This window comes from Harpia harpyja, chromosome 2 (assembly GCF_026419915.1).
Source record: "Harpia harpyja isolate bHarHar1 chromosome 2, bHarHar1 primary haplotype, whole genome shotgun sequence".
In the NCBI taxonomy this organism is placed as follows: domain Eukaryota; kingdom Metazoa; phylum Chordata; class Aves; order Accipitriformes; family Accipitridae; genus Harpia; species Harpia harpyja.
In genome coordinates this window covers 16,831,480-16,844,391 of record NC_068941.1, presented here as the reverse complement: position 1 = coordinate 16,844,391, position 12,912 = coordinate 16,831,480, and the positions used below count along the sequence as shown (strand labels likewise).

The window sequence follows — 12,912 nt, the reverse complement described above, 5'->3', positions numbered from 1 at the left end:
GAGTTTTGAGATCTCAGCTCATTTCCTTCGGGAATATCAGTTTACATTACACAGTCACGACACCTAATTCATCACGGTTGATGTGGCTTTTGCACAGAAGAGGACCTGGGACTGGGTAGCATGGGACTTGATCACAAGTCTCCCCCTAAGGAGGAGTAGCTTAGTGAAGTTAAGATACAGCACAGTGAGAGGAGAGCTTTAATATGTTTTTTAAAATAAATGATCTATATTTCTGTATATCGGATCTTTTAGAATAGAGGGGCTTAGGTGCAAAATGGGGGAAGCTAGAGGTAAAAAAAGATACTTTGTACTGAGTATAGTTTATAAAATGATCAGTGTACAGATGTTAAAGAACATACGCAGTGAAGAGCAAAGTTGAACTTCTCGTTATTTAATTTCTATGATGTTGAATGATGTTTTTGTATTTCTGTACACTAAGGTACAAGTAAGGAGAGACTATTCTGCTTCCCTGACTAACAGACTTTTTTGTTTCTTTGTTTGTTTCTTCCAGGGCATTGTTATAACTCCACTTCTGCTTCTGCTTTTTGTAAGTATCTTGATCTTAAGATCTCTTTTTACTCAGTAATCTTGCACCTGTTGGACAGTATATTTAAGATATAAATTTGGGTGATTTAACAATGCTTAAATAATGAGGAAGATTTTTCTGGTCAGTATCTGAAATAAGCTGCCTCCCAGAAAGGGCATCAAAGTGTGTTGCAATGAATGCAAACACTACCTGTACTTCATTCTAAGAGGACCAAAACCTGTTGTTCTTGCAGAATTACAAAACCATATGCTATTAGTCAGGCTGGATAAAATACAAACACTTGCCAAGTAAGATGATCACTCAGGAGATCTCTTGGAGAGCTTTCACATGCAAGAGCTGGACAAGATCGTACTGATCCAAAATGGATGTCAGGCCAATTGGGAGAGCACTGTTCAGATAAACACAGCCTCGTTTTTGGGCAACTAAGCCCATGGGTATTTTTGTGGTAGAGGTTAGTGAGATAGCAGCAGCAAGACAAATTACTGGAGCCCCTGTGTATCACTAAATGTGATGCTCTTCATTCTTGTTAGTTCAAGATTTCTTTTTCAATCGTTAGCCTTCAGTCAGGGCCTTGGTTCCTTACAGTTCGTGGTAGAAGAAAAGGGCAAAGAGCAAGTTTTATCTTCATGTTGTAAAAAGGTATGGATATTAGTCAGCATACAATGGGTAGTGGTGCTTTAGTAAGTCCCTTGCCAGTTAGGAAGTCTTGGTGCTGGAGGTTTTGCTGGCACAAATGGTATGGTATGGTGCAAGTTACTGAGGACGGTGGCTTTGTGAATAGCGGGGAAATAGGCTGAAGCACTTCAGAGGTTTTAGGAAAGGTATATATTGTCTTTTAATTTTATCTTACTAATTGCGTTGTATGTAAGGCAGCACCCTGGAAAGGGGGGTAAGTGTGAAGTTATTTTGAAACAACTTGTAAGTGGCATGCAAGTGGCACACTGTTTACAGTAGGGATGCTTAAGCAGCATATGTACTGTATACAAATACAGCAGTGTATACTAAACTGGGATAAATAGTACTGGGGGAGTGGCTGTAACATTATCAACTACTGCTTCAGTAAAGCTGTGTTGGGAGATTTTTATTTTACTGTAACAAATTGTAATTCATCTGATGTAGCTATGTTTACACAAGAACTGCTTTGACCATATCATATATATCAATACACACCAGCAAAGCTTTCTTAATATAGCTGGGACCATAGACTTACTGTAGGTTGAAAAAGATAACTGTTCTAAGAAAGATGGGTGTGTTGTTATTCTTGCACTGAATACATTGATTCCAGATGGTTTGCCTCACTGTTTTCCTGTCCTCTTCCCTCCTGTATGGGACATGTTCCTTCCACAGGCATTCATCCAGAGACCTGTGCCTTTGTTTCTAAGTGACTGAAACTTCAGCTCTTTTTACTTTTGCTCACTGGCAGCTTTCATGCTGCTATCCCTCACTGAGTTTTGGTGCTCTACATAGCCAAAAGGGATATTTTTTGTAGAAATTGAAATGTTAAGGAATGATGTGCATACCTTTTCAAGCAAGATAAAGATCTTTCCTTTGGTGACTTTATGGACAGATAACACGTTATTCTGTCCTATGAATTGCAGTTTTCACTGTTACTTCTCAAAAGAGGTGGTAAAACTTTATGTGTGCAAGAACAGGAAGGCAAAGTGTATGCCTCTGTTCTTCCTACCAGCCCTGGAGACACTTGTATGAGAAGTGCACAATAATTGTTGTACAGTTTGTAACATGACTTGCAGCTGCTGTTCTTGACGAAAACACACGCATAAATTATTTTTTCATTGGAGTGATAAAAAAACTAGTCTGGGGATAGGGGGAGTTACAAAAGCTGCATTTTTTTTGTCACAAAGCCCAGAACTGCAGGACTTCTCTTGGGGTATATAAATATTTAAAACTCCTTGAGATCTTTGCTGAGGACTTGACACATGAAGAGCAGCCATTCTGGTCGGTCTAGCAGCACATCTTGCTCAGATGAGGTCCACCTTCTCTGAAGGTTCATTTTATTCAGTGGCAGGCATTTAGGATAGTGAACTAAATGTGTACGCCCTGATGCACTGTTCCTGTACCCTGGCAGTCCGTGGTTTGGACTGCTGAAACCTTTTTTTTCTCGTGAACCTTTAATTTTCCTTTGAGTTTCCTTGATGCATCTGGCCTGCTAAACATGTAGTGGATTCAAGCATGTTTCTCTTCACTTGTTTACAACGTGCTGCTTAATCATTTCATGTGGTGCTGTGTAGTTACTGTGGAGTAATTACTGACTAGTAATTTCCTGGTTATCTCTTCTGGACCATTCATTAGTTTCGTCATGCAACTTAGCCTTAATACTTAGTTAATAAAGGGTGGAATTTTCAAGTTTCAGGATAAAACTCTCATTTACCTCAACAGTAGCTGAGCTGGGCTTCTGAATACCATTCAGGGACCTTTGAAGTCAATGCCTTCAGTGAATTTTAATTCCTGAATTTGGTACTTACGAGCATTAACTCTTCTACAGAGTCATACTACGATAGTCTGAATGCTGTATTGTATTAGCGATCCTGTTTGTTAGTCTCCCTGTATAGAGTGCATAAAATACCCTTAGTGCTGCCAGAAATAAAATACGTTGTTGTCCATTAGCTTGTTTTTGTCATATAACTTAACCTGCGGTAGCAGTTATGGTTTAAATTTTGCCCTATGTGCACCAGAGAATATAATGTTCTGGACTGCCTTTTCTGTTCATAATTGCCTAGTAATGTAAATATAAATTGTCTAAACAACATTGATAAAGACATGTTGAAGCTTATAATAAATAATGCATTTAATGCAAATAATTTATCATCTTAAATGAATGGTGTTGAACATAAGATTGTCAGTTACGTTTCTGAAAAGGGTATTTCTACTATGAAACTTCTGGTGTAAAGCGTACTCAAAAAAAGAATTCTAAGATGTTCTGATTAGTTTAATGAAACCTTAAATACTGTGCACATAATTACCAGGCTGTACCCTTGTGAGGATGCCTAGCTAGGCTTTAAAGAATAGTCACCTTCACCATAGATACCTCTGACTAACATTTTACCTAATCAGAAGCTATTCAATCTGGCTTCCAGATGCATCAATCTGCAATATCATCATCCTCATGTTAACCCTTATTATTAATGGTTAGTATGTTATATTCCCAGCAAAGATGTTATAAACGGGAAATGTCTATAAACTGTATATAATTGATTAGAGTTCATATATGTGCTGAGTAGGAGTGTTGAAACAAAGTACTGTAAGATACATCAGTTTCAAGTTAACACAGGGTTTTGCTGTTCACATTCCTTTGCAACATTCTGCAGTGTTTCATTAATGATGGTTAGGAGGCTGTGTACCAAAGCATTCAGAGAAGGATGCTGTCTGTCTTCTTGTCAGGTCATATACTTAGCTGAAGCCAGAGGTAACAGATTGATTATGAAATTTTTTAAAGCAGAGAAATAAGTTTTATTTTCTCAAAGGCATTTGGGGGAAAAACCTCAGCAATTAGAAATTGAAGTGTAGACTAAATTTTGCTTTTAGAAATAACTATATTGCTGTCAATAGATAATGACTACAAATAGGTTAAGTAAAGCCTGAGGAAGTTAGTCACTTGGGTATGACTGTCCATCTTATATGACTTGTTCTCTATGTTCAGTTTAGTTATTTCCTTTAGCAATTGTAATAACATTTTATGATCTGTAATAACAGTTTATGATTTGAATTCTTAAGTATGCTGCATTTGGGCATATTTACATTACTAAAAGACAGTTAAACATAAGATGTCATCATACTGTGAAGATAATAGTGCTGTGATCTCTTTAATAACCTCGAGATGTCAGCACCTTTATATGATGTCTCATTTGAAAGACAGAACTTCAGGAGCACTGCACTCTGCAACACTTGTAGCTGTATCATCTCACTTATGTCCTTAGATTGTACCTTTAGTCATGAAAAACAGCAATATGTATGAATGCAGGTTTATTTTCATTGAGGGATTTCATCTGCCTTTGTATTGCACAGGATGGAGGCCAGCCTGATGCCTCAGCAAGATCATGTCTCTTGGATTTGCCCTGGAAGCAGAGTGAGCATAGATATTGTACTACCATGTAAAAGGATGATGCAGAGTGACCTTTCTCGTGTGAACGTAGCTCTGTTCCTTTCCAGCCACATTGGGATAGAGTTGCCCTCTCTGTCCTTAAACTTGGTTAAGCACGTGGACTGGCAATTTTACCAAGCTGTTGTCCTAAAAGCGGATTCGTTTACCCAGTGTGCAAGCCAGTAACACACAGAGTCAAGGTGTTTTCAAATTAATTTCATTGATGTGCATGAATGGGTGCCTGTCTCAAGACAGCACACCCTTGTCTCAAAAATTCCCACATTTATATACTTAAGTAATACATATTCATTATTATTTCCCATAATGATTGGTTCTTTCTTCTTCACCTCTCATGTAAAGTAGTGCGCTGACTATGTCTTCTTCCTTCGTTGTCTTCTTTTGACTAGGTGGTATCATTTGAGTAGGTGGTCAATGAGTCGGTGGTTGTGATCTCCCCCTGTAGGAATTACCTTTTACCTACTTCTTCCCTAATCTTGGCAGTTCGAAGTGGTTCTTCAAGGTTTATTGACCAGACCACAACCCATTACCTTTTCTGACATAAACTTAAAGCTCTGTTGTCTAGTAGTTAGTTCCTAAACCCTAAATCATGTCTAGTTATTGTTTCCCTATTTTAAATATTAGCTGATGGGGGTTGTACACAGGACTTTAGCAGCTCCCTGGTTATTTCAATCATATTGTACATATTAATTGATAACAAAGCCACACAAGCTTATGATTTTGTTGCTTGTATTTGGTATCAAAATACAAGAAGTCAGTCATCTGCACACCTGTTGGAGACAAATGTGATGCTGTGGTTTTTATGGCACAGTATCCCAGCTCTGCCACCTTCTTGGTATTACCCCTACTGTTGAGACTCAATGCCTGACGGATATGGTCTCTTCAGTTGTTGGAAGCACATCTAGTTAGCTGTCAAAGTAACAAAACTCAAGATATGTGAATCTGTGTATTTTTATTGAAAGCCATCAAAGAAAATTAGAGAGAAGTAAGTGTTTTGCATTTTTATGTACTTTACATTCTTCAGAAGCATGCCTGCAAACCAGTTAACGTGGAATGTTAAAGAGCCAATGCAAAATTCATGTGTATTTTTAAAAATACACTTGGCAAAAACCTCCATGTAACTGTCATGCGTTGCTTCCATGTTTGCTGTTTTACCAAGGAAGATTACCATGACATTTGTGTCAAAACGGAATCTTCCCAAGGCTTTATCAGCTTCCTCCTTTTCTTGATTTATTCAGTGATGTTTTCTTTTCTGGTACCCTCTCAAATTTCTGAATTTTATAATAGGTATTTTTATGGTGGCATTGTAGTGATGATGCTATAAGTACTAGAAAGTAGCACTGCTGAAAGAATTCAGTAGACAAGTGAAGGAAATTCTCTGCAAGTATTGCAGAGAAAAGTGAAATAAAATGTCTGGTGAATAAGGGCATGAATGAAACTAGAAGCTGATTGAAATACTGAAGTTAAAAGCTTTCCCCTACACTCACAATCCTTAAATTAAAACATTGTTTTAAAAGTTGTTGATACGTCTCAAATTTTTGCCAAGTATTCTCCAATCCCGTGTATTTCAGATAAATCTTTTTATTAAAAGGAGCTGTCGTTATGTATTTTTTTAAACAGGATTTCTGCACACTATGTCTTGTTTTTCCTCTCAAGCACTTGGTAAATGAGAGTTGATACCGGTCAAATGAATTGTTAAATATGCAAATATTGTAGTAGCTGGAAAGCCTTGGAAGTTGATAAGGAAGTTGCAGCTAATGGATTTCACTAGTATGTGACAAAAGGCTGATTATGGGGGGGGGGAGCAGCATAGTGCATTAGCTGTTAACAGATCAACTCATTCATGTGGAAGATTTAAAGTGCATCATTATTTCTACCTGGTTATTTACCTCACCATTTCCTTTCTCTTTAATCATTGGGAAGACAAAACTCTCTGATCTGATCCAAATCCTTTACAATTAACCAGAACTTTTGAATGACTGCTATGAAATATTTGCTTAATCATTTTATTCCTTTTTCAAATTGACCTTTTGTGGCTTTGTTATATAAATTGCATACAAATAACAGTCAGAGAATAACAGGGGCCCTCCCTCTTCCTGACACACACACAAAATACTGTAAATTTGTCTAGGTAGAAGACTCTAAAATATGTAACGTTTCTGTGGAGGACTTTCTTTTCTACTTGGTTTTGCTCTTGAAATTTTCATCTATATCATGCTAGAGGAGCCTTTTAAGTACACATCCTGCTTCTACACAGCAGAAGCTAACCACACATCTTAATAGGATCATAGAGCCAGGATACCAGGAAGATGCCATCCCAACTCACCAATCCACCTTTTTTCCATGCTGTGCAATTCATCTCAAAACCTGAACACGATCCAACTTAAAAGTAAGGATTTTTGCTCTCCCTCCACCTTGCACTACTAGAAACTTGTGTCTCTGATGAGCAGAAACCGAATTTCCAGTATTTGTGACAGGTATTTTACCCATTTGTCTTTGTTGCCAATGTTATCATACACCTGAATAGCACTTCTCTGAAATTTATCACCCTGGCTCAGACATAGTGTACAATCCTATCTTCTTTTCCAGTCTTCAGTCAGCTAGGCTAAACAAGCCATGTGTTTCTAATCTTTAAAACATAAGTGCAAAAAAAAACCCCAACCAAATCCCTTATTCTGAGGTGTTCTGTTCATCCGTTCCAGTTTTAACTCCTCCTTCAGCCCAGGTAATAAGAATTGCACACAGCAGCGCAGTGTTCTTCACAAGGGCTTATCCATGCCTTGTGCAATGTCACAAGTATCCCCTACCTTGATTGATGTATTTCTTCTGGTACGTCACACCTGCCTTTTTCATGGATACATAATATTCATGGTTCTTAATTATCCTGTATTTACTAATCTATTTATTTCCAGTTAGTCACCCCCTTGTTTGCAGCAAAATTTTGGGGAACTAGTCCTTAAGTCTCAGCTCTCCAAGGGTGTTAATCACCTAACCCCCATTTAGGTGCCTTTGGGTTGTTATGCTTGATCTCATTTCTTTACATCAGCCCTCAAGATCATTGTACCGTGGTAAAGTGAAAGAATAGCTCTGGTATAGTTCAGATTGAGAATACCTATGGTTATTTTTACAGGTCTATAAAAGGCTTTAAAATTGACAGGTATGTTTGAATTGGCTTGGTATTTAATGTGTCATAGGGGAACGCAGAACAGGATTAGGCATCTGTGATCACTTTAACAAGGGAACCCCAAAACATACAGTCTCCTTGCCCAAGCCAGCTTTCTTTTTCCACACTTCTGATTATGAAACTTCGATTTTTCTTTTTTTTTTTTTTTTTTTTAAACAAAACTGGAGGGTATATGTAGACAGCTAGAGTTTTTTTCTATTTGTGCCAAATCAATTCCAATGGCCACAGAAGCACATAGAATATGTAAGAATTTGCAAAATATACCATAAGACCAGAACATATCTTTTCTTTAGCAGAACTAGACTTATGTCTTCCTTTAACAAATAGATCTTTCATTGTTATTCTTCAAATACGTGACTGCCAAACCATTGAACATGATCTGTCGTACCTTTTGCCCCTTTCTCTGAGGCAAGAGATAACTTGCAGTTTTTGATAGGCAGAATCAAAAGCTTTATTTTAAAATTTAAATATACTCTTTCTGATACCTCCCATTCTTCCAGTGCTAGGAAATTGAAACCTATTTGCTTTTGAATACCAAACCCTCTTTCTTCTCTTGCTATAGAAGCTCTGTTCTCAGTGATATGCCTCCCCTTCCCTTCCCTCTCCTGCTGTTAGCACCCATTACAGGTGGGCAATTTCAGTACTAATGACTCTTGGTCAGTTGCTGGGAGCTGGCATCTTTTACACAGTTTCTCTGCCTTACCTACCAAGATACCTAAACACTCTGCATGTGAATGCCTTTAAAGCAGTGGAGTAGGAAGGACATCCTGGTGACCTGCCAGCTCTGTTTAGATGCCTGTGAAATGTTACATGGGAATGACCGTTTCATCTCTTTCAACCTCCTACCTGAAATCTAAAGGCGGGCACCGTGGAACTCATAGGCACCTGTCAGCGCCGTTCCCATAGAGTAGCATGGACTCTTGCTACTTCCCAGAGCCTCAGCATGCTTACAGTTACTGCCGATTGTAGTGTATTCACTGCAAAGCATTTCCATTTGCCAAGTACCTGGGTTACTGAGGGCGGTGTGCATACTTTTCTGCTGTAACATAGCATACTGCAATGACTGGGTTAGGATAATGGTTCTGGAGAGTCCAAAGCAAGGGAGGGCTTAGTTCAGCTGGTCACTCTTGTTCATTGTCCTTCATTACCAAACTGGATCCCATGCACATCTTTTGAAAAAGTGCATCACCTTCCGTGTCTTTTCTGTAACGGGGCTGTCATCCACAACAGGATATAAAGGGATTAGTGCATGGGGTGGTCCAGACAGGCCTCCAAGGCAGCTGAATCTGGACTGGATGAGAGTAACCAGAAGCAGCAATACAGCGTTGAACACAAAATTTAAAAACATGAGTGTCAGAGCAGCCTGACCTGAAGGTGGAAAAGAAAAGCTTAAACATCTCACATGAGAGAGCAGCCCGTGACTCTCCTTTCAGTTCTTCCCTGTTCTCACCCTGGCCTCGTTTCCTCCTCTGTGCTCAACAAATGGCGAGGCTGAAGCTGGCTGATGGTGTATGAAGAGCACAAAGACACAACCTGAGGAAATGTGTTAATTGCAGGAGAACAGTGGAAGAGTAAGGCCCCAAACGACAGCTGCCTCCAAAGTGGATTCAATACGTGCAGCACATGTGGCACTGGATTATAATTTGGTGTGACTGGTAGGAGGTGTGTTTCTTCTAAGTCAGTGGCAGTTGTAGACGAGGAAACACACACAGTGGTACCTGCCTGTCAGCCAGAAGGATAAGAATGGAGCATCTGGCTTATGGAGGCAGTCTGGGCCGGGAAGTGGAATTGTCTGGTTTTTATGCAAGGAAGGTTTCTTCTGTTTGGCTGGGTTTTGCTTTTTGTTTTTACCACAACCAGTTAAATATAGTCTATCAATTAAGAATAAGCCAATGTTTCTACCACAAACTCATAAAGAAACACACTAAATAATTTCCCAGGACTCTTTTTAAAACAGGCAGTCTCTTGAGAAGAAAGGTCTAGGACTAAATTAGCAAGAATGCTGCAGGTCAGGTTTGAAGTACTGCATGGTGACAGAATTCTTTGGAAAGACTTGCCTGGAATTCTCTTTCATTACAGTCATATCCAGCAAACACTTGCAGAAGGTGCAGCTCCTGCTCATCTGAGTTGTCCTTCTGAAATCACTCAGATTATTTAAGTGAAAAGTGCCTTTTCGTAAGCAAGAATTGTCAGGGTCTTTTTTTGAATAGTGAGTCTATTCAAGCAGGCCTGGCTTATTAATAAACTTTTAACTGAAATGTTGCTATCCAGAATAGCACATAACGATCCCTTTACAGTATCAAACTTTTGTTTAAAAAATGTTCCAAAACAAGCATAGACAATATACGGGCATGAAAATTTGTGATAACTTTTTCATTAAATGGTGCATTTCATCTTCCAGAAGAGATTCCAATCAGAATATTTTTTTTATAGCTATAAATCAGCAGTTTGATTCTATGATGTTTTTATACCAGTTCTTACAGTACTTCTTCTGTTTGTTTGCCTGTTAAGAAAGGTTCATTTTTAGGCATGGAGATTATTATAACATGAAGGGCAGCCAAATATCATCGGACATTTTAGCATAAAGCTAATTTTGGTGCAACGCAGATCATCTAAGTGGTTTTTTAAAAAACTTTGTTTCATGACAGCAGATGGAGCACAGAACTTTGCTTGATCCAACTAAAACCTGAGCAAAATCATATTTATTCATTCAGACAGAATATTTGTAAATGTGTAAGAAGGTTTGATTAACCTTATACCAAGCTTTTTGTTTCCTCTGTTCCTCAGTTCTCACTACTCTGTCAAAATGGATGTGATAAAAATATCCAAGTGCAACGGAAGTCTGGAACCCAAGCAATGTCTGAATCCATGAAACACTTATGTTTGTGAGACTGATGAGTTTGCATTTTGCAAGTGTGGAGGCAGTCCTGGCCAAGTTATGCATCCATTAGCTGTGGGTCCTTTAGCATTTGTGATTCTGCATGGTTAGCCACTATGTGTCCAGGGTCTGGGTTAAAAAGTCTTTTTCTTCTGTGTGATGAGGAGTTCCTGCTTTCTCTTTTCTTCAGCCTTTATCTTACATTCTGTGTTTCTCTGGGAATAGATTTAAGATTAAGGTAATACAAGAGTTTATAGACATGGTCTAACAGATAGATTCTGATAAAAAACAGTCCACTGTAGTTATTGTCATAATATACAGGAGGGAAATAAAGTTCAGAAGTCTGTTTGAAGATGTAATGTCAGTACCACAGGTGGGACAGGGAAGTCTAATACCATAGCAATCCGTGAAGCTGGGGCAGAGCCTAGCAAACACACTGCTCCAAACCTCTGTGCCTGAGTGTGGTATAACAGAGTGTTAGGACCCCTTAAGGACCCAAGAAAAAAGCTAGCTCCACGCTATTCTGTAGAAAGTAACGAAGGTGCTGGAGACTGGTGAAAGAATATAATTCTCAACTGTACAACTGAAACTGGATCAAAAGTAGTGTGGTCATAGGATCATGCAGTGGAGGACTCAGAAGCAGAAAAACTTGATTTTTTTCTACAAGAAGGAGAGTTTTTTTCCCCTACAAGCCAGATGTAGTTGAAGAACTCGCTGCTTCTGGGCGAAAGGAGGGTTAATGAATCTTTTTTGTATTCATTTTGACATTTTGGACTGATATGAGGATTTCTGTTTCGTTTGAAATGTAGTCAGGGTGAGATGCTTACCTGAAATATCTGCCTTTTGGTGGTCCAAATTACAGTGAGATGAGCCTGAATGGGTGGGGTGAAGCTGACAAGGCGAAGAACCATACCCTGATATCCTGATATAGAAGATTGTTTCTTTGAATAAAATAATTTTACTTTTCCTAGGTAAATTGGTTTAGCATTGCAGCACAGTACCTGTAATTCAGTTTATAATTACGTAAAAAAACCAGCCAAACAAACAAAAAACCCCAAAACCCCACACCCCAAACAAAACATATCCTTACATATACCAAGTGCTTAAGAATCCATAACAGCTTGAAGATACTCCATTTGAAGTAATATTTTAAAAAGCTGGCAAGACTGTTTCTGTTTGAATGGCTGCCTTTTTCAGCAGTGTGTTATATTGTTGAACAGTTTTTCATTCCTGACTTAGAAACTGATTATGCATCCACAGAGCATAAAACTTTAAAGTAGTGAGAGAAGTCCAATCAATGTTTTTATAAAAGTGCACAAGAGCCACTGCCAAAGTGTCATAGTTTCATGAAGCTATGCAGAGGGTCCTGGCATGCAGACTGCTTGGTTAGATTCATTCCTCTGTGACCCAAGCAGATTTTAAAGTTTAAAAATCTTCACTTTCACTTGAAAAAGCTTCCTTGAATACACAGTAAGTAATGCTTTTAGCTCCTCAGCACATAGCAAAAAGTAAGTCCAAATACAGTTTGAAAAACTATGAACCTTTTAAAATTTCAGAAGCTACTTATAAGAATTAAAACAACAAGGAGATCATGAGTGGTATGACAGAGTTTTCTGCTTCGCTTGCTGCAAGGAATCATGCAGAGAACCTCATGTCCCTTGGGAATGGAGTAGCTGTACTGCCTGACTTCAGGTACTCATGTGGGTGATCTGAATCTTCCCCTGCAATGTAAGCCTTTACTTCTCCCTCTTGACTCCATTGGAAATTCAGGCTCCTTAATCTCAGTGCTGTCACTTGCACCCTACTTGGAGACCAAAAGTCTCAGTGATGACATCATCTTCAGGTCCCCTCCAGCTGTCTTCTGTGCCCACATTGTTAAAATCGGAGGTGATGGGGATGAGATGCTGTAATTTATTAAATGGCCAAACTGAGTCTTACCTGATGTTGCCAGTTAAGGTAACACATAGGAAACAGCCATATCCCATACGTTCTGCCCAAGGCGCTATACTTAGAGTGTATTCAGAAAGGGACATATGAAAGCAAGTGGTGGAGTATGTTTAAAGAAAAGGTAGATTTGGTCTGGTCCCACTCTCTTAAACTCTAAGCTGACCAAGCAACACTCAAAGTGCCATGATTTCCTAGTGTCAGAAGTTAATTCCATTTTGTGCTGTTTCTCGGTTCTGATG

At 38.8% G+C, this 12,912-nt stretch overlaps 1 protein-coding gene across 8 annotated transcripts in view; it reads left to right on the top strand.

Moving 5' to 3' along the window:
- SLC10A7 (solute carrier family 10 member 7) overlaps window positions 1–12,912 on the top strand; it is a 157,319-nt gene that overhangs the window by 104,008 nt on the left and 40,399 nt on the right. For 7 of the 8 annotated variants that reach the window (XR_008232727.1, XR_008232729.1, XR_008232731.1 and 4 more), the window contains one exon: window positions 512–547. The exons of the other annotated variant lie outside the window; for it this stretch is intronic. Coding sequence is in view for 4 of the 7 variants with exons in the window: in XM_052772013.1 (XP_052627973.1) it covers window positions 512–547 (36 nt within the window). In the remaining 3 variants the exon portion in view is untranslated. The remainder of the gene's footprint in view (window positions 1–511; window positions 548–12,912) is intronic. 8 annotated transcript variants of the gene reach the window in all.